This window comes from Crotalus tigris, unplaced genomic scaffold (genome assembly GCF_016545835.1).
Source record: "Crotalus tigris isolate CLP2741 ecotype Arizona unplaced genomic scaffold, ASM1654583v1 scf7180000019405.536791, whole genome shotgun sequence".
NCBI lineage: Eukaryota > Metazoa > Chordata > Lepidosauria > Squamata > Viperidae > Crotalus > Crotalus tigris.
The window spans coordinates 479,463-500,000 of record NW_024097522.1 but is presented as its reverse complement, the minus strand read 5'-3'; the positions used below and the strand labels follow the sequence as shown (position 1 = coordinate 500,000).

At 48.9% G+C, this 20,538-nt stretch overlaps 2 protein-coding genes across 2 annotated transcripts in view; both read right to left on the bottom strand.

The window, feature by feature from the left end:
* TMEM211 (transmembrane protein 211) overlaps positions 1 to 20,538 on the bottom strand; it is an 85,775-nt gene that overhangs the window by 6,648 nt on the left and 58,589 nt on the right. The gene's annotated exons all lie outside the window — the stretch shown is intronic.
* On the bottom strand, positions 12,174 to 15,600 carry LOC120316535 (sodium/potassium-transporting ATPase subunit alpha-2-like). Its single transcript, XM_039362250.1, has one exon. The coding sequence runs from the start codon at positions 15,357 to 15,359 to the stop codon at positions 12,330 to 12,332; it is 3,030 nt and encodes a 1,009-aa protein (XP_039218184.1). The 5' UTR covers positions 15,360 to 15,600; the 3' UTR covers positions 12,174 to 12,329.

The following is a 20,538-nucleotide window of genomic DNA, read 5'->3' as shown; positions in this document are numbered from 1 at the left end:
AGGGAAGGAGGGAAGGAAGGAAGGAAGTGTCAGGGAAGGAAAGAAGGAAGGAAGAAAGGTCAGGGAAGGAAAGAAGGAAAGAAGGAAGGAAGGAAGGAAGGGTGGGTCAGGGAAGGAAAGAAGGAAGGAAGGAAGGAAGGAAGGAAGGAAGGAAGGAAGGAAAGAAAGGTCAGGGAAGGAAGGAACGAAGGAAGGAAGCGTCAGGGAAGGAAGGAAGGAAGGAAGAAAGGTCAGGGAAGGAAAGAAGGAAAGAAGGAAGGAAGGAAGGAAGGAAGGGTGGGTCAGGGAAGGAAAGAAGGAAGGAAGGAAGGAAGGAAGGAAGGAAGGAAGGAAGGAAAGAAAGAAAGGTCAGGGAAGGAGGGAAGGAAGGAAGTGTCAGGGAAGGAAAGAAGGAAGGAAGGAAGGAAGGGTGGGTCAGGGAAGGAAAGAAGGAAGGAAGGAAGGAAGGAAGGAAGGAAGGAAGGAAGGAAGGAAGGAAGGAAGGTCAGGGAAGGAAGGAAGGAGGGAACGAAGGAAGGAAGCGTCAGGGAAGGAAGGAAGGAGGGAACGAAGGAAGAAAGGTCAGGGAAGGAAAGAAGGAAAGAAGGAAAGAAGGAAGGAAGGAAGGAAGGAAGGAAGGAAGGAAGGAAGGAAGGAAGGGTGGGTCAGGGAAGGAAAAAAGGAAGGAAGGAAGGGCCATGAAACATCTGCAAGGAAACAACTGAGCTCAGAAAGCACCAAGGATCCCACAGTCATCCTCCTCCTCCTCCTCCTCCTCCTCCTTCTCTCCCCCACAAATTCCTCTTCCTTCTAGCACTGATGATGTTACCTAGTTGGGTCATAAACATCTGCAAGAAATCCACCAAGTTCAGAGAGCACCAAGGACCCCACAGTCGTCGTCGTCCTCCTCCTCCTCCTCCTCCTCCTCTTCTTCTTCTCCTCCTCCTCCTCTTCTTCCTCCTCTTCCTCCCCTCCCCTCCCCTCCTCCTCCTCTTCCTCCCCCCCACCCCTTGTTCTTTCTCCACAGATGCCTCTCCCTTCTAGCACTGATGATGTTCCCCAGTTGGGTCATCAGTTACATTTGCAAGATAGCCAGCCACAGAGAGCACCGAGGACCCCCTAGTCCTCCTCCTCCTCCTCCTCCTCCTCCTCCTCCTCCTCCTCCTCCTCCTCCCTTGCTCTTTCTCCACAAACCTCACTCCCTTCTAGCACTGATGATGTTCCCCAGTTTGGGTCAACAGACATTTGCAAGACAGCCAGCCTCAGAGGGCAGCGAGGAGCCCACAGGTCAGCCCTGAGCTACAGAAAATTCATTTTTTATCAAAAAAAAAAAGAGCCCTCTCCCCATTTTCGTCCCTCCTACAACGCACGGCTCCACGCCGAGCCAACAAAAAACCGGCAAGCCACAACGTGCCTGGAATTTGGAGAAGGTCCCGACCTTAAAATCTGCAAGACAGGAGAGCTTTCAATCTCACAGACTTTTCTCCCTCTGTCAAGAGCCTGGAGCGATGCTATTAAAAGAGAGCTTCCCCCCTCCTCACACACACACACACACACACACACACAGTCCTCTCCTTGCCACGCCAATGCCCTCCAGTCCGACGTGACGGATGCCTTTTCCCACCCTTTGAGACAGGAAATATGTGACAATCGCAACTCAAATTCTAAAAGGACTTTGTCTCCTGGGGAAAAAAAAAACCCACCACAACCCACCCCTATACTCAAAGACTAAGAATTTCTCCCACAAATTCCCATCCCCTCTCCTGCTGGGAGCAAAGACTAAAATACTAGAACACAGAATAACAGAGCTGGAAGGGATCTTGGAGGTCTTCTAGTCCACCCCTCTAGACCATTTCAGACAGGTGGCTGCCCAGTCTCTTTTTAAAAACCTCCAGTGATGGAGCACCCACAACATGCTTTAAGAGGGGTGGGCTTCCACTCCCACAATGCTCAGCCAGCTTCCTTTAAGATGGGGGGATTTCAACTCCCAGAATTCCTCAGCCAGTATGCTTTAAGAAGGGAGGACTTCCACTCCCAGAATGCCCCAGCCAGCATGCTTTAAGAGGGGAGGACTTCCACTCCCAGAATGCCCCAGCCAGCATGCTTTAAGATGAGTGGACTTCAAGTCCCAGAATTCTTTGAGCCCAGTGAGGCAAAATAGGAGTGGAAGAGACTGTACCTTCTTCACTACACTGTCATTTATTTATCACCTTTACACAGGCCGTCCTTGACTTACAGCCACAATTGAGCCCAAAATTTCCCTTGCTAAGCAAGGCAGTTGTTAAGTGAACTGTGCCCCATTTTAAGAGCTTTTTGTCACAGTTGTTAAGTGAATCACGGCAGTTGTTAGGCGAATCATGAGGTTGTTAAGTGAATCAGGCTTCCCCTGTTGACTTTGCTGGTCAGAATCTCCTTAGGACAGGGGTAGGCAACCTTGGCTCTTTTATGACTTGTGGACTTCAACTCCCAGAATTCCTCAGCCAGCATGGGGGAACTGTGGCCCCTTCATGACTCGTGGACTTCAACTCCCAGAATTCCTGAGCCAGCATGGCTCAGCATGGAAACCTCTCCCTTTCCCCTCAGCATGGCTGGCTCAGGAATTCTGGGAGTTGAAGTCCACGAGTCATGAGGGGGCCACAAGTCATGAGAAACGATCCTGGGATGCTACAATCATTGCTAATACATACCAGTTGCCAAGCACCCAAGGTTTGCTCATGTGATGTTGCAGTGGTCACACGTATGAGAAGTGATTATAAGTCATTTTTTTTAGTGCCATTGTAACATGGAAAGGACATCGCATGCATAGTTTTAAGCTGAGGACCACCTACACATGCTGGCATGCTACAAAACAGCAGTACTGATGATGTTACCTAGTTGGGTCATGAAATGTCTACAAGGGAAAAAAACCAAGCTCAGAGAACCCCTAGACGCTACAGTCCTCCTCCTCCTCCTCCTCCTCCTCCTCCTCCTCCTCTTCCTCCTCCTCCTCCCCACAAACCCTTCTTCCTTCTAGCACTGATGATGTTACCTAGTTGGGTCATGAAATGTCTACAAGGGAAAAAAACCAAGCTCAGAGAACCCCTGGACGCTACAGTCCTCCTCCTCCTCCTCCTCCTCCTCCTCCTCCTCCTCCTCCTCTTCCTCCTCCTCCTCCCCACAAACCCTTCTTCCTTCTAGCACTGATGATATTACCTAGTTGGGCCATGAAACACCTGCAAGAAAACCACCAAGCTCAGGGTGCACCAGGGACCCCTCAATATTTGAGCTACAAATATTCTGTTTTATTGATGCTCCACAATTCTGTAAGCCAGACATGTCAAACCCAAGGCCTGGGGGCCGGATGTGGCCCGCAAAGTAGTTTCATGTGGCCCGCGAAGCCATCCTGGAAACAGTGAGGGAACGGCCCCCCGCTGCCGTGGCCCTGGCCCAGGCTGGCCAGGAGCCAATGTACAATTTTGTGGTGGCCATCTATGCTGAAACGCATTCAGTCTTAGCTCCACAAGGCCGTCTGGAAACAGCGAGGAACCAGCCCCTGCCGCGTTGGCCCAGCCCCCTGGGTGCATGCTGGGGAGGTGTCACCCTTTGTGAGGAATGGAGAAATGTACCATCACCTGGAAGTGGCCAGCAAATGGCCCTTGCCTACTTCACACATATTCGGCTTGATGGGCTCTGCCCTGGTCCCCCCCCCCTTCTGCCAGAGACCCTCAGATCTGTCCCACTCCTGCCCAGGCCCCCACAGGCACCCTTGACGCGAATGATGTAGAGCTGTTCATGCCCACCCAGTAGGCCACACCCACTCCATCCACGCCCACCCAGTAGGCCACCCCACCCCCCAGGGCAACCGCAATGCTGATGCGGCCCCCAATGAAATTGAGTTTGACACCCCTGCTGTAAACCAAGGTATAATTCAGAACCATGGAGAGTTCCTGGTCAAGCCGATCCATCCACCAAGTCTCAACGTTCCCATCCCTCTCCAAATTACCACACCCAACGGGGCATCAAGTCTAGCTACGAAGCAACTTAAGAGCAAGGTGAAGACCTCAAAAAGGTGGAGACTGGGGTGCTCTGAATCTCAGCCAGCTGATGAGAGGAGGAAGTGTGTGTGCTAAGATGCAGCCAGCCGGCTCTCCCGAGCCACAAAAAGCTTAGAAAAAAGCAGAAAGGAGTGGGTTAAAGTGTGAAAGTGCCACAAAAGGTGTCTCTGGCAACACACAGCCCTCCAGGTGTGTGGGAGTGGCAAAAGAACCAAGTTTGATATCATGGTGAAGATACCAGGCTAGAAACCAGCAGACGATGAGTTCTAGTCCCACCTTAGACATGAAAGCCCACCGGGTGACTTTAGACTAATCACCAGGAGATAGTGAGTTCTAGTCCCGCCCTAGACATGAAAGCCCACTGGGTGATTCTGGGCCAATCATCAGGAAACTGGGAATTCTAGTCCCGCCTTAGACAGGAAAGCCCACCGGGTGACTTTAGAGTCTTAGACCAATCACCAGGAAACTGGGAATTGCCTGCGTGACTTTAGACCAATCATCAGGAAACAGTGAGTTCTAGTCCTGCCTTAGGCATGAAAGCCAGCTGGGTGCCTTTGGGCCAATCACCAGGAGAAAGTGAGTTCTAGTCCTGCCTTAGGCATGAAAGCCCACTGGGTGACTTTAGACCAATCACCAAGAAACTGTGAATTCTAGTCCCGCCTTAGGCAGGAAAGCCCACCGGGTGACTTTAGAGTCCTAGACCAATCACCAGGAAACTGAGTTCTAGTCTCACCTTAGGTAGGAAAGCCGGCTAGGTGCCTTTGGACCAATCACCAGGAAACTGTGAGTTCTAGTCCCGCCTTAGGCATGAAAGCCCACCGGGTGACTTTAGACCAGTGGTTTTCAACCTGTGGGTCGGGACCCCATTTGGGGTCGAATGACCATTTCACAGGGGTTGCCAAACAACGCAGTCTGCCATTTTTCCCCCCTTTTCTTTGGCCACGCCCCTGGCACCCGGTGATGTATAAGTGGTTGGGGGTCACCACAACATGGGGAACTGTATAATGGGGTCGCGGCATTAGAAAGGTTGAGAACCACTGCTTTAGACCAATCACCAAGAAACTGTGAATTCTACTCCCGCCTTAGGCAGGAAAGCCCACCAGGTGACTTTAGACCAATCACCAGGAGACGGTGAGTTCTAGTCCTGCCTTAGGCATGAAAGCCTGCTGGGTGTCTTTAGACCAATCACCAGGAAATTGTGAGTTCCAGTTCCGCCTTAAGTATGAAAGCTCACTGGGTGACTTTAGACCAATCGCGAGGAGATGGTGAGTTCTAGTCCCGCCTTAGGCATGAAAGCCTGCCGGGTGTCTTTGGACCAATCACCAGGAGTCTCAGAGCACCCAGCCTCAAGCATCTCCTTATCTCTCGGTCTATCCTACCTTGCAGGATTCTGGTGTAACCAAGAGAGTCGGGAGAACCAACCCTGCAGTGTGGGTCTCCTTGCTGGAAAGATGAGCACCATTAGAAAGAGTACAGAGAAGAGCAACAAAGATGATCAGGGGACTGGAGGCTAAAACATATAAGAAATGGTTGCTGGAATTGGGTATGTCTCGTTTAATGAAGAGAAGGACGAGGGGGGACAGGATAGCAGTCTTCCAATATCTCAGGGGCTGCCCCAAAGAAGAGGGAGTCAAGCTGTTCTCCAAAGCGCCTGAAGGCAGGACAAGAAGCAACAGGTGGAAACTCATCAACCTAGAACTAAAGAGAAACTTCCTGACAGTGAGAACAATTATCCAGTGGAACAGTCTGCCACTAGAAGTGGTGGGTGCTCCAACACTGGAGATTTTTAAGAAGAAACTGGACAGCCATTTGTCTGGAATGGTACAGTGCTTCCTGCCTGAGCAGGGGGTTGGACTAGATGACCTCCAAGGTCCCTTCCAAGTTTACTACTATTATTATTACCAGCAAGAATTCCTCCTCCATGTTGGCCCTGACATTCAAAGCACGTTCAGCCCCCCCCCACAAGCCGACTCCTTTCCCTTTCCCTCCACCACGATCCCTCCCTTCCTCCCTCTGATTTAAGTGGGGTGGGGGAAGAACATCTGGCCTCCCAACCTCACCCCTGTCATAAAACACGTGGGTACCACAAAGAGGGATCCTTTTTGGACCCCACTCCTTCTCCAGTTCAGCGTCTTACGCGGCTCCCCTGGATTCTCGGGCGCAGCCCAGCAAAAGCCCCGAGAGACCACATAATACCCCCTCAGATCCGCCGGACCCCCCAGCCAGACGCGCTTCCTGACCCGCCCGACCTGCCGATTCAGTCACCAAACACGGCTCGCATCCTAAACAGCCCAGCAAGCAGAGAAGAGCTGCATTGGCGCAGCGCCAGCGTGGCAAAGCTTGAATTGAGCACCGAAGGATGCGCGGCTCAAACGATGGGAATGGGCGCGGAGGGAGGGCGCCTGAACAATATTCCTTTGTGCTGTCTGATTTGGGGGGGAAAAGGGGGGCGCAAAACCCCACTGGGGTGACCCCCAACCCGCTTCCCATGCCACCTTGCTGATTTCAGCAACAGGCTGGCTGGCTTTGGGGTTGAACCAGGCAGCCAAAGAGAACGGGGGGGCGGGGGGGACAGATTTATACAGGTAGGCCTTGAGTTACAAGCCTTCGTTTAGTGACCGTCTGAAGTTTACAACAGCAATGGGGGGAAAAAATGTCACGCTTAACAACCGTTGCAGCGTCCTCAGGGTCACCTGATCAAAATTTGGAGGCTCAGCAACTGGCATGTATCTATGACGGTTGCGGTGTCCTGGGGTCACGTGAGAAGCAAAGTCAATGGCAAAAGCCAGACGCATTTAACAAGCAGGTTACTGATTTAACAACCGTCGGGGTTCGCTTAACGACCGTGTCAGGAAAGATCATATAATGGGAGAAAACTCACTTAACAACTGTCTTGCTTAGCAACGGAGGTTTGGGGCTCGGTTGTGGTCATAAGTTGAGGACTACCTGCAGTAGTAAAATAGTTGGAAAAGAGCTAGCAGAACTACTGTATATTTTATTTTATTTTTTTTACTGTTCTGAATAAAGAAACCCAAGCTACTGACTTATTTTTCTCTGGCTGTTTTCCCAGCTAAAAATTATCGCAGCTGAACAGTCACTTTCTAGGTTTTAAACAGTTGGTTGTTGGTTGTTGTTGTTGTTGTTTTTGCCAACTTTTCCTCCAGATGCCGAGAGCTTAAAATTTTCTGGATGCAAAACAGACCCTCTTCATCCTTTTCCCAACTCTCAAACCCTAATGACTGCAGGAAAGGAGAAAAAGATACGCATAAAATTGAAGCATTTATATCCAATTTTTACTTACTACTTGAAAACGAAAGAGCTCTAAAATTAGAGAGCAGCGTTTATTAATGGATCTGAGAGTGGTTTATAGTGGTATTATGGCATAGCTCTTAATAAAGTGCAAAAAAAAAAAAAAGAAACGCAAAATGCTGCAAACAACCACTAGAGAGATAAACTTCCTGATTCCAACTCAAAAGGAAGGAAGGAAGGAAGGAAGGAAGGGAGGGAGGAAAGAAAGAAAGAAAGAAAGAAAGAAAGAAAGAAAGAAAGAAAGAAAGAAAGAAAGAAAGAAAGAAAGAAAGAAAGAAGAGGGAGGGAGGGAGGAAGGAATAAGAAAGAAAAAGAAAGAAAGAAAGAGAAAGAAAGAAAAGAAAAGAGAAAGAAAGAAAAATAAAGAAAGAGAAAGGAGGGAGGGAGGGAGGGAGAAAGAAAGAAAGAAAGAAAGAAAGAAAGAAAGAAAGAAAGAAAGAAAGAAAGAAGAGGGAGGGAGGGAGGAGGAAGAAGAAAGAAAGAAAGAAAGAGAAAGAAAAGAGAAAGAAAAATAAAGAAAGAGAAAGGAGGGAGGGAGGGAAAAAGAAAGAATGAAAGAAGAGGGAGGGAGGGATGAAGAAAGAAAGAGAGAAAAAGAGAGAAAAAGAAAGAAAAGAGAGAAAGAAAAATAAAGAAAGAAAGAAGGAAAGAAAGAAAGAGGAAGGGAGGGAGGGAGGAAGAAAGAAAGAAGAGGGAGGAAGGAAGGAAGAAGAAATAAAGAAAGAAAAAGAAAGAAAGAAAGAAAGAAAGAAAGAGGGAGGAAGGAAGGAAGGAAGGAAAAGAAAAAAGAGAGAAAGAGAAAAAAAAAAGGGATAGCCATGGAGGTTGGCGTGGGTGTGGGTGTGTCAAAATCCGCAGGCTTGTGTGATGATTGAAACTCCACCTGTTTCGTTAGCGTAGGCATCTTGCAAATTTGGACATCACCTGCTCCTCCAGTACATCTCTGGGCGTGCCAAATAAATTCACCACCCGAGGAGCATTTGAACCTGGGACTCCTTCAACTGCCCCACGGTTTCTTTTACACCAGGGGTCCCCAACCTCTGGGCTACGGCCCACCCATGACCCGTGAGGGGTTTGCAACTGGGACCACGGAAACAGCCAGCAAGCAGGCACGCACACGCACACGCACACACACACACGCAAGCAGCAGGCTTGGTAGGTGCTGTGTGCAGGCTGCTGACACGGAGCAATCCCTCTACCCCCCCCCCCCACCAACCCGTAAAGTCGGGGGACCCTGTTTTAAGCCCCAAACCACAGCAGTCCTCAGACATACAGGCCGTCCTCGACTTAACAAACATTTGTTTAGTGACCGTTCAAACTTATAACGGCCCTGAAAAAAAGAGAATTATGACCATTTTCCACACACCCCTGGTCACGTGATCAAAACTCAGATGTTGGGCAACTGCTTCATATTTATGACGGTGGCAGTGTCCCAGGGTCATGCAATCCACTTTTGCGACCTTCTGACAAGCAAAAGCAATGGGGGAAGCCAGATTCACTTAACAACCGGGTTACTAAGTTGGCAAATGGAACAGTTCACTTAACAACTGTGGCAAGGAAAGTCGTAAAATGGGGCAAAACTCACTTAACAATTGTTTCACTCAGTAGAATAGAGTAGAAAATATGGAATGGAATAGAATGGAATACGATGGGATAGGATAGGATAGGATAGAAAATATGGAATAGAATAGAATAGAATAGAATAGAATAGAATAGAATAGAATAGAATAGAATAGAATAGAATAGAATAGAAAATATGGAATGGAATGGAATGGAATGGAATAGAAAATATGGAATGGAATGGAATGGAATGGAATAGAATAGAAAATATGGAATGGAATGAAATGGAATAGAATGGAATGGAATAGAATAGAATAGAATAGAATAGAATAGAATAGAAAATGTGGAATGGATAGAATAGAAAATATGGAATGGAATGGAATGGAATGGAATAGAATAGAATAGAATAGAATAGAATAGAAAATATGGAATGGAATGGAATGGAATGGAATAGAATAGAACAGAACAGAATAGAATAGAATAGAATAGAAAATATGGAATGGAATGGAATGGAATAGAAAATATGGAATGGAATTCAATGGAATGGAATGGAATAGAATAGAATAGAATAGAATAGAATAGAATAGAATAGAATAGAATAGAAAATGTGGAATGGATAGAATAGAAAATATGGAATGGAATAGAATGGAATGGAATAGAAAATATGGAATGGAATAGAATAGAATAGAATAGAATAGAATAGAATAGAATAGAATAGAATAGAATAGAATAGAATAGAATAGAAAATGTGGAATGGATAGAATAGAAAATATGGAATGGAATGGAATAGAATAGAATAGAATAGAATAGAATAGAATAGAATAGAATAGAATAGAATAGAATAGAATAGAATAGAATAGAAAACCTTTATTGTCGTTTTTTACTGTGGGCACAACGGCACACATGAAAAATGAAATTTAGTTGCTTGCTCTCAAAGTATACACATACATAACACACATTTAAACATATATGAAGAACATATGTATATGTTGGAATAGCAGAGTTGGAAGAAATCTTGGAAGTCAACTAATCCTCCACTCATGACGCAGCCAAAATTTCTGGAGGCAGGTGGTTCCACTGGTTAATTGTTCTCACTGTCAGGAAATTTCTCTTTAGTTCTAGGTTGCTTCTCTCCTTGATTATTTCCACCCGTTGCTTCTTGTCCTGCCTTCAGGTGCTTTGGAGAACAGCTTGACTCCCTCTTCTTTGGGGCAGCCCCTGAGATACTGGAACACAGCTATCATGTCCCCCCTCATCCTTCTCTTCATTAAACGAGACCAGTGGTTCTCAACCTGTGGGTCAGGACCCCATTTGGGGTCAAACGACCATTTAACAGGGGTCGCCAAACAACGCAGTCCGCCATTTTTTTCCCCTTTTCCTTAGCTGTGCTACTCCCTTTTATTCTATTGGCTTTTGAAAGCCAATAGAATAGACTCTCTTGAATAGAGTCTAATTCTATTGGCTTTCAAAAGCCAATAGGAATTGTCCATGCTGTCTCTGCCCTGCTGAGCCCACCAAAAGTCCCATTCTGCAAACGGTGCTGCACCAGTTGAGTAGTCCTCGACTTACGACCGGTTGAGTAGTCCTCAACTTACGACCGGTTGGGGGTCACAGCATTAAAAAGGTTGAGAACCACTGAACTAGACATTCCCAATTCCAGCAGCCATTCCTTATATGTTTTAGTTTCCAGTCCCCTGATCATCTTTGTTGCTCTTCTCTGCACTCTTTCTAGAGTCTCAGCATCTTTTTTACATCGTGGTGACCAAAACTACATGCAGTATAAATTTTGGGCTAAATTGGCGTTGTAACTTGAGGACTACTTGTAGTCCTCAGGCTTGGGGAAGAGTGTGAGTGAGTCTGTGTGTTTGTGTGTCTGCGTGCTTTTCCCAATGTCTGTACATTGCCGGCGTTTCTTCCTGGGGCCGCATCCGTCCATCTGCAGGCAGGCAGGGAGGCCTGGTGGACTAAATGGGACTCTTGGCTTTTTTCCCACTTCTCCACAAAGCACCCCGACTCTCTTAATATTCCTTTTATTTTTAAAAGTTGAGTCGATCAATAACGCAACCCTGGGCGTCGGAGGGAAAACTACTCAGCGAAGGTTGAAGGTTGAAGCCGCAGTCGTTCCTGTCCCCCTCCCACCAGCCCAGACCCAAAATTTGCTGACTCCACCAGTTGCCGGGCAGACCGAAGGGGCCTCTGTTGTGTGCAATTTGGAACACGGCTCGCTGCCTCTGTTGTGAAGGACAGAATGCTCTTTTTTAAAGGAGAGTTTTTTTGAGAATTTGGAAAAAAATCAGAGAAGAGACTAAAACATATGCAGGAGAGCCGGTTGGACAACTTTGGGCCAATCCCCAGGAGATGGGGAGTTCTAATAATAATAATAATAATAATAATAATAATAATAATAATAATATAGAGAAAGTCATAGAAAATGATAAAATTAAACTGCTCTGGGACTTCAGAATTCAAACAGACAAGCACTTGCAACATAACACCCCAGACTTAACAATTGTCGATAAGAAAGACAAAAAGTCTGGATAGTGGACGTGGCAGTGCCTGGAGATAGCAGAATAGAAGAGAAAGAACTGGAGAAGATAACAAAATACAAAGACCTACAAATAGAAATAGAAAGACTGTGGCAAAAGCAATCAAGGGTAGTACCAATAGTGATAGGCTCCTTGGGTGCAATCCCAAAACAACTGGAGCACCACTTGAACACCATTGGCATTGACAAATTCGCTATTAGTAAATTGCAAAAGGCGGCCTTACTAGGAACTGCTTCCATCCTGCGACGATATTTGTAATACCATCAAACATCCACATCTGCCTATCCCAGGTCCTGGGTAAGGACTCGATAGGTAGACAAAATGCCAAATCCAGTCTGAACATCTGGCTGACTGTGCGATGATCAATATAATAATAATAATAATAATAATAATAATAATAATAATAATAATAAAGTTGGAAGGGAGCTTGGAGGTCATCTAGTCCAACCCCCTGCTCAGGCAGGAAACCCTATACCATTTTGGACAAATGGCTGTCCCGTTTCTTCTAGTCCCGCTGTTAGGCATGCAAGTGGGCTGGGTGACTTTGGGCCAATCACCAGGAGACGGTGAGTTCTAGTCTCGCCTTAGACATGAAAGCTGCTGGGTGAGTTTATTGTTGTGGGGAAAGTAGGAGGAGGAAGGTGTGTTGGATACATTTGTCATCTTGAGTTATCTATTAAAATAATAAAGGCACGATACAAACAAATAATTACCTTGGCTAGTTTTTCTAGATCGTGCTGTTAAATTTTATTATTGGCTGCCCATTCGTTTCAAGATGTAGAGATCACCCTTCGATTTTAAACCAATATTTGGGGCAACTGGCACCCAAGCCAGAGTAATCTGCAAAAAACTGCTCAGGAAGATTTGATCCCAGGAGAGACGCGTAATTGGGGTGGCCAGCTCAGTAGTAAGTTTCCCGTTCAACCCAGCCCCCTGGGTGATGGCGCAGAAGCAGCTTGCGGATTTCGTCGTAGACAAAGATGAACACCGAGAACGGGAGCGCGCACAGCCACCACGTCACTCGAAGCGGATACATACGTAGAGCCACTTCCAGTCCCGGGCAGTAGGAGAGGAACGCCGCCAAGGCGGTCTCTTCAAGCAGGCCGAAGACCATGATCTTGTTCCTCATGCCTTGCTGGAAGAAGGACAGCTTCCTGGTCTTGCAGATGATGAGGTCGGCCCACTGCACAATCACGATACTGATGAAGAAGGCCGTGTGACAGGTGTACTCCACCACTTTGCGCTGCTTGTACGTCCACTCCTGGCCGTAGCTGTCCTCCAAGTCATTCAAGTTGTGGTCGTCCCATTGCAGGCGGATCCCCAGCAAGGTATACGGGAGGAACCCGTTCTCGGCCATGATCACGAAGTAGGTGAAGAAGCCGGCCAGAACTTGCATCATGCCGATCTGTCCGTACGCCATGCTGATCAGGCGCTCGTTCACCAGCTTGTCCGTCTTGGCGTTCCGCGGCTTCCTCTTCATAATGTCGCTCTCGGCTTTCTCGTAGGCCAGGGAGATGGCGGGCACCATGTCGGTGCCCAGGTCAATACACAAGATGGTGATGGTGCCCAGGGGTAAGGGGATGTTGAAGACGATGTACACAAGGAAAGGTGAGATCTCTGGGATGTTGCTGGTCAAGGTGTACGCGATGGACTTTTTCAGGTTGTCGAAGATCAGGCGGCCTTCCTCCACGCCGGTCACGATGGAGGCGAAGTTGTCGTCGAGGAGGATCATGTCAGCAGCTTGCTTGGAAACATCGGAGCCTGTGATGCCCATGGCAATGCCAATGTCAGCTTTCTTGAGGGCTGGGGAGTCGTTCACCCCATCTCCGGTCACAGCTACGATGGCCCCCTGCCTCTGACACCCTTCCACGATGATCAGCTTCTGCTGCGGAGACGTGCGAGCAAAGACAATCTCCGAATGACTCGAGAGGATTTTGTCCAGCTGCTGGGAAGTCATATCCTTAAGTTCGGAACCATGAACGACACACGCCTCGGCTTCCCGGGGATCGACTTGGCTGACCGGGATCTTCAGGCGATCTGCAATGTCCTCAACCGTCTCGCTGCCTTCAGAAATGATCCCTACCCCCTTGGCGATAGCTTTGGCTGTGATCGGGTGGTCACCCGTTACCATGATCACTTTAATCCCAGCACTGCGGCACTTACCGACGGCATCTGGCACAGCCGCACGAGGTGGGTCAATCATGGAGATGAGCCCCACGAAGCAGAGCTTGGTGGTGGGAAAGTTAGGTTTCTCCACGTCGAACTTAAAGCCGCGTGGAAACTGTTTGTCGGGGAGGTACAAGTGGCAGAAGCCAAGGACTCTCTCGCCTAACCCCCCCAAATAATTGTAGGTGTTCAGAAAATCTTCCTGCATCTTCTTCTCCAGAGTCACCTCTTTTCCTTGCAACAGGATGGTGGAGCAACATTCCAAGATCCGCTCCGGAGCTCCCTTCATCACCAGGAGGTGACCTTTGGACTTGTCGGCAGCTTCGTGGATGGAGAGCTGGTATTTGTTGGTGGAATTGAAGGGGATCTCAGCGACTTTGGGATTCCTCTCCCGCATATCTCTGACAGACCCCCAGGACAGCTCAATACATTTAAGGAGGGCCGACTCGGAGGCGTCTCCAGTCGTCCCCTTCTTAGCAATGGGAATGTTCTCCTGGTCTGCTTTGAAGTCTGCTCTGTTGCACAGACCTGCAATGTGGGCCAGTGCTAGCCACGTGGGCGAGCGCGTGTTAAAGATGGTCCCGGCGTGAATCTCGGTGGTGTTGGCTTCGTAGGTCTCACCGTCAAACCACATGTGGGCGACAGTCATGCGGTTCTGGGTGAGCGTTCCCGTCTTATCCGAGCAGATTGTTGAGGTGGACCCCAGGGTCTCCACGGCTTCTAGGTTTTTCACCAGGCAGTTCTTGTACGCCATCCGGTGGGCAGTAAGGGTCAAGCAGACAGTGACGGTGGCTAGCAGACCTTCAGGTACGTTCGCCACAATGATGCCGATCAGGAAAATCACAGCCTCCAGCCATTCGTAGCCAAGAATCATGGCCAGGATGAAGAACGTCACTCCTAGGAAGACGGCGACTCCGGTGATGATGTGGATAAAATGTGCTATTTCATTGGCAATTGGTGTACGGCGCTCAGTCAAGCCGGAAGCCAATGAGGCAATGCGACCCATCACGGTGTGGTCCCCTGTCAAGATGACGATGCCCCGAGCTGTGCCTTCAACACAATTCGTGGAGAAGAAACCAATGTTCCGGGTTTCCAGCGGGTTGTCGTTGGTACACTCAGCTGCACGGCTTTGTGGCTCTGACTCCCCGGTCAGAGAGGAGTTGTCAACTTTGCAACCCATGGCAGAGATGATCCTTAAATCCGCGGGAATGCGATCGCCCCCTTTGACCTCCACCAGATCTCCCAAGACTACCATCTCAGCGTTGATCAGCAGTTTTTCACCCTCCCGGATCACCAGCGCTTGCTGGGGAACCATGTTCTTGAAGGATTCCATGATTTTGGAGCTTTTGGCTTCCTGAAAGTAGGAGAAACATCCAGTCACGATAACCACGCCGGCTAGCACGGCACCCAGATACAGGTTGTCCTTATGTGCTTTTTTACCCATCATGGTTTGCACCCAGTAGGCCAGGAAGCAAAGAATGGCGCCGATCCAGAGCAGGATGGAGAATCCGCCGAAAAGTTGCTTGCAAAATTTGATCCACTTCGGCGTGGTTCGTGGGGGAGTGAGCGCATTTGGGCCGTATTTTTCCAAATTCTGGGCGGCCTGCGCCCTGGTCAATCCTTTGGAGAGATCCACCTGGTACTTACGGCTGAGTTCCTCAAGAGACAATTTGTGATCATCAAGGTGCACTTCTTTCTTCAGCTCCTCCAGTTCTTCCTTCACCTTGGATTTTTTCTTCTTGACGCGGGATTCCTTCTTATTCATGGTGAAGGCCGGATCCTCTTAACGTTCCTCTTCAGAGAAGTACAGTGCAGTTACTGGGGGAAGGAAGTGGCAGAAGGAGAGAAGGAGGAACTTCTCTCCAAAAGAGGAAGCAGAAGAATTAAAGATTGGGAAATCAAGGTTCCCCAACAAAAATCCAAAAGAGGCAACGTCTTTAGCAAACCCTCCAAAGTTTAACATCCCAAGATCTCAGCTCCATCAGTAGCCACAAAGGACAAATCCATTGTCCTGCAGTTGGGCAACCCAACAATGTCCGTCTCCTAGCAACCAAAAAGTAACTGCCTCCTTTGGTGAGGTCACAACTCCTAGCAACTGACAGAATAATAGAGCTGGAAGGAATTCTGGAGGTCTTTGAGTCCAAGGCTTTTCAGCCAGTGGTACGGGTACCACCTGTGGTACATTGGCCCCTGGCAGGGGGTACGCGACCATCCTAGAAAAGTGGTAGCGGGGGAGGGGAATGAGCTGAACCGGTGGGAGCACCGCACAAGCCTGAGCGAGAGACGGCTGGAGCTTCAGGGCTGTCAGGGCTCAGCGGAAGCGCCAGGATCAGTGGCAGGATCAATACCAGGCTCCAGCTGGAGCTCGGCGCTGATCCTGGCGCTTCTGCTGAGCCCTGAAGAAGCACCAATCAGCTGGAAAGCAGCGCTGATCCTGGCTCTTCTGCTGAGCACAGAAGAAGCGCCGATCAGCTGGAACGTTGCAGCATCTCCAGGGTCTTGTAATTTACATTCAGATGCTTGGCGACTGATTCATATTTATGACGGTCACAGTGTCCCAGGGTCATGTGAAGTGACCAAAACCTGCTGCAACCACCCAGCAGACGGGGGGAATAAAAACCAAACACCCCCCCACCCCACCTCCGCTGCCAATCCTCAACAGAAATGCTCACAACAATGAAAACCTCGGACAGGAGGAAGAGCACCGCCGGGCGGGCAGGCAGGTGTCTTGCTCGGCTGTGGCTTGGAGGGCACTTTTTTCAGTGCTATTGTAACTTCGAACAGTCACTAAGCGAACTGTTGTAAGTTGAGGACTTTATCACTTTTTTCCTTTTTTTGGTCATCAAGTTTTTGACGATGCATTAGTGGGTTTTGGGTTGCAGTTTGGGCACTCGGTCTCTAAAAGGTTCGCCAACACTGGTCTAGTCTAAAGAAAAGAAGAAATAGGGGAGACATGGTAGCAGTGTTCCAGTATTTGAGGGGCTCCCACAAAGAAGAGGGGTCAACCCTATTCTCCAAAGCACCAGAGGGCAGGACAAAGAAACAATGGATGGAAACTGATCAAAGAGAGAAGCAACCTGGCGCAGCAGTTAGAGTGCAGTACTGCAGGGCACTTTAGCTGACTGTGTTCAGCAGGTCAGCGGTTCAAATCTCACCGGCTTAAGGTTGACTCAGCCTTCCATCCTTCCGGGGTAGGTAAAATGAGGACCCAGATTGTTGGGGGCAATGTGTATATGTATGTATGTATGTATGTATGTATGTATGTGTATATATATATATATATATATATATATATATATATATATACACACACACACACACACACACACACACACACACACACACACACACATTGCTTACTGGTGTACACCGCTTAGAGAGTGCTTGCACTTAAAGCGGTATATAAGTCTCATAAATAAATAAATAAACTTCCTAACAGTGAGGAAAATTAACTAGTGGAACAGCTTGCCACCAGAAATCATGGGTGCTCCATCATTGGAGGTTTTTAAGAAGAGATTGGACAGTCACTTGTCTGAGATATAGGTATAGGTCCTCTTGCTTGAGCAGGGGGCTGGACTAGACCAGGGCTTTTCAACCTTTTCACCCATTGTACCACTTTTAGGATATGGCAACATCTGAGTACCACCAGTCGCCGAGCAAGGTGTCAAAAATGTGATGACCCCCCCCCCAAAAGTAAAATAGTGATAAAGTACAGGTAGTCCTCGACTTACAACAGTTCGCTTAGTGACTGTTCGAAGTTACAGCGGCACTGAAAAAAGTGCCCCCCAAGCGACAGCTGAGCAAGACACCTGCCTGCCCGCCCGGTGGCGCTCTTCCTCTTGTCCGAGGTTTTCATTGTTGTGAGCATTTCTGTTGGGGATTGGCAGCGGGGGTGGGGTGGGGGGGTGTTTGGTTTTTATTCCCCCCGTCTGCTGGGTGGTTGCAGCAGGTTTTGGTCACTTCACATGACCCTGGGACACTGTGACCGTCATAAATATGAATCAGTTGCCAAGCATCTGAATGTAAATCACAAGACCCTGGAGAGGCTGCAACATTCCAGCTGATCGGCGCTTCTTCTGGGCTCAGCAGAAGCACCAGGATCAGCGCTGAGCTCCAGCTGGATCCTGGCGCTGATCCTGGCGCTTCCGCTGAGCCCTGACAGCCCCGAAGAAGCGCTGATCAGCTGGAAAGCGGCACTGATCCTGGCGCTTCCGCTGAGCCCTGACAGCCCTGCAGCTCCAGCCGTCTCTCGCTCAGGCTTGTGCGGTGCTGCCCCCGGTTCAGCTCAATCCCCTCCCCCGCTACCACTTTTCTAGGATGGTCGTGTACCACCTGCCAGGTGCCAATGGACCACAGGTGGTACCCGTACCACTGGTTGAAAAGCCCTGGACTAGATGACCTCTAAGGTTGTTAAGTGAATCCGGCTTCCCCATTGACTTTGCTTGTCAGAAGATTGCAAAAGGGTTTCACGAGATCATAGGACGCTGCAACTGTCACGAAGTCCCTGCCAGTTGCTAAACATCTGGATTTTGATCACATGATCACGAGGATGCTGCAAAAGTCCTGAGTGTGAAAATGTCGCTTCAGTGCCATTGTAACTTTGAATGGCCAGTAAATGAACGGAGAAGGATTTTTTTAAAAAAACTTCTTTTCAACACGATAATCGGAGAGAAATTACAGGAAGGGTTGGGATTCGGCTTCTCAGGAAACAGACCAGGATGGGACCAATCCTAGGAAAAGAAACATGGACCCCTATCAGAGAGAGAAGAGCAGCAGAGGTTGGTGGCTGCTCCAATCTAAAGCTATCAATTGCAGTGGTGGATGGGAATGGAGAATTCTGGGAGTTGAAGTCTATCCATTTCAAAGCATGCTGGCTGGGGGATTCTGGGAGTGGAAGTCCACCCCTCTTAAAGCATTTTTGCTGAGGGATTCTGGGAGTGGAAGTCCACCCCTCTTAAACAGGCTGGCTGGAGAATTCTGGGAGTGGAAGTCCACCCCTCACAAAGCATTTTTTGCTGGGGGATTCTGGGAGTGGAAGTCCACCGCTCTTAAAGACGCTGGCTGGGGAATTCTGGGAGTGGAAGTCCAGCCATCTTTAAGCATTTCTGCTGGGGAATTCTGGGAGTGGAAGTCCACCCCTCTTAAACATGCTGGCTGGGGGATTCTGGGAGTGGAAGTCCACCCATCTTAAAGCATGCTGGCTGGGGAATTCTGGGAGTTGAAGTTCATCCATCTTAAACATGCTGGCTGGGGAATTCTGGGAGTGGAAGTCCACCCATCTTAAAGCCTGCTGGCTGGGGAATTCTGGGAGTGGAAGTCCACCCTCTTAAAGCATTTTTGCTGGGGAATTCTGGGAGTGGAAGTCCACCCCTCTTAAAGCAGGCTGGCTGGGGGATTCTGGGAGTGGAAGTCCACCCCTCTTAAAGCAGGCTGGTTGGGGAATTCTGGGCCTGGAAGTCCACTCATCTTCCAGTTGCTGATTTTGCAAAAACCCCGCTGAGAGCTTGCTTGCGTTTAGATGTCGGCATGTGTGTGAGCCAATGCTGGGGGCAAATGGCGCAATCCAGCCTGGAGGGTCTTGCCTTCCTGTCCCCGTCCTCCCCACAGGACCTGGCGATCGATCTGAAGGTCAATGACCGCCTCTCGCTCTCTCCAGAGTGTTTGCGGCCGTCGGGCGCGTCTCTCCCCAGCTCAACCCCAGCCACTCAGCAACAATTGACTGCAATCTGTTCGTTCTGCTTGCTCTGCCTTTGCAAGGGGAAATTAATAAATCCATACAAGAACAGCGCTGCATTCGTCTGCTCGCTCGCTCCGCGAGACACCTGCTTTGATTAGATCTAAACGAGATCGGAGGGGTCCTTGGTGGCCTCTGAGCTGGGTGGGTTTTCTTATGGACCTTCTGCTAGCCCAGTGGTTCTCAACCTTTTTAATGCCGCGACCCCCCCCCAACCGGTCGTAAGTCGAGGACTACTCAACCGGTCGTAAGTCGAGGACTACTCAACTGCTGCAGCACCGTTTGCAGAAGGGGACTTTTGGCGGGCTCAGCAGGGCAGAGACAGCCTGGACCATTCCTATTGGCTTCTGAAAGCCAATAGAATTCGACTCTATTCAAGAGAGTCTCTTCTATTGGCTTTCAAAAGCCAATAGAATAAAAGGGAGTAGCACAGCTAAGGAAAAGGGGGGGAAAAATGGCAGACTGCGTTGTTTGGCGACCCCCGTGAAATGGTCGTTCGACCCCAAATGGGATCCCGACCCACAGGTGGAGAACCGCTGGGCTAGCCAAACTAGGTAACATCGACAACTCCGAATGCCACAAAAAGCGGTCCAGAGTTTCTTTCGGTGCCTCGTGGTCTCAGCTGAAAACACAGGATTTTATCCAGTTGTAAGGGTTGACTCTAGAGACTTTGGTGCACTGATGAGGTTACCTGGTTGGGTCATGAAACGTCTGCAAGAAATCGACCAAGCTCAGAGAGCACCAACGACCCCACAGTCCTTCTCCTTCTCCTCCTCCTCCCTCTTTCTCCACAAATCCCTCTGCCTTCTAGCACTGGTGATGTTACCTAGTTGGGTATTGAAACGCCTGCAAGAAAACCACCCAGCTCAGAAAGCAGCAAGGACCCCACAGTCCTCCTCCTCCTCCTCCTCCTCCTCCTCCTCCTCCTCCTCCTCCTCCTCCTCCTCCTCCTCCTCCTCCTCCTCTCTGCAAACCCCACTCTTTTGTAGCACTGATGAGGTTACTTAGTTGGGTATTGAAACGCCTGCAAGAAAACCAACCAGCTCAGAGAGTACTAAGGACCCCACAGTTCTCCTCCTCCTCCTCCTCCTCCTTCTCATCTTCATCCTCCTTCTCCTCATCATCTTCATCCTCATCCTCCTCTCCACAACCCTGTTCCCTTGTTGCACTAATGATGTTACCTAGTTAGGTCACGAAACATCTGCAAGAA

Coding starts and splice junctions, on each gene's coding strand:
- LOC120316535 (XM_039362250.1), bottom strand. CDS start 15,359: ATGAATAAGAAGGAATCCCGCGTCAAGAAGAAAAAATCCAAGGTGAAG.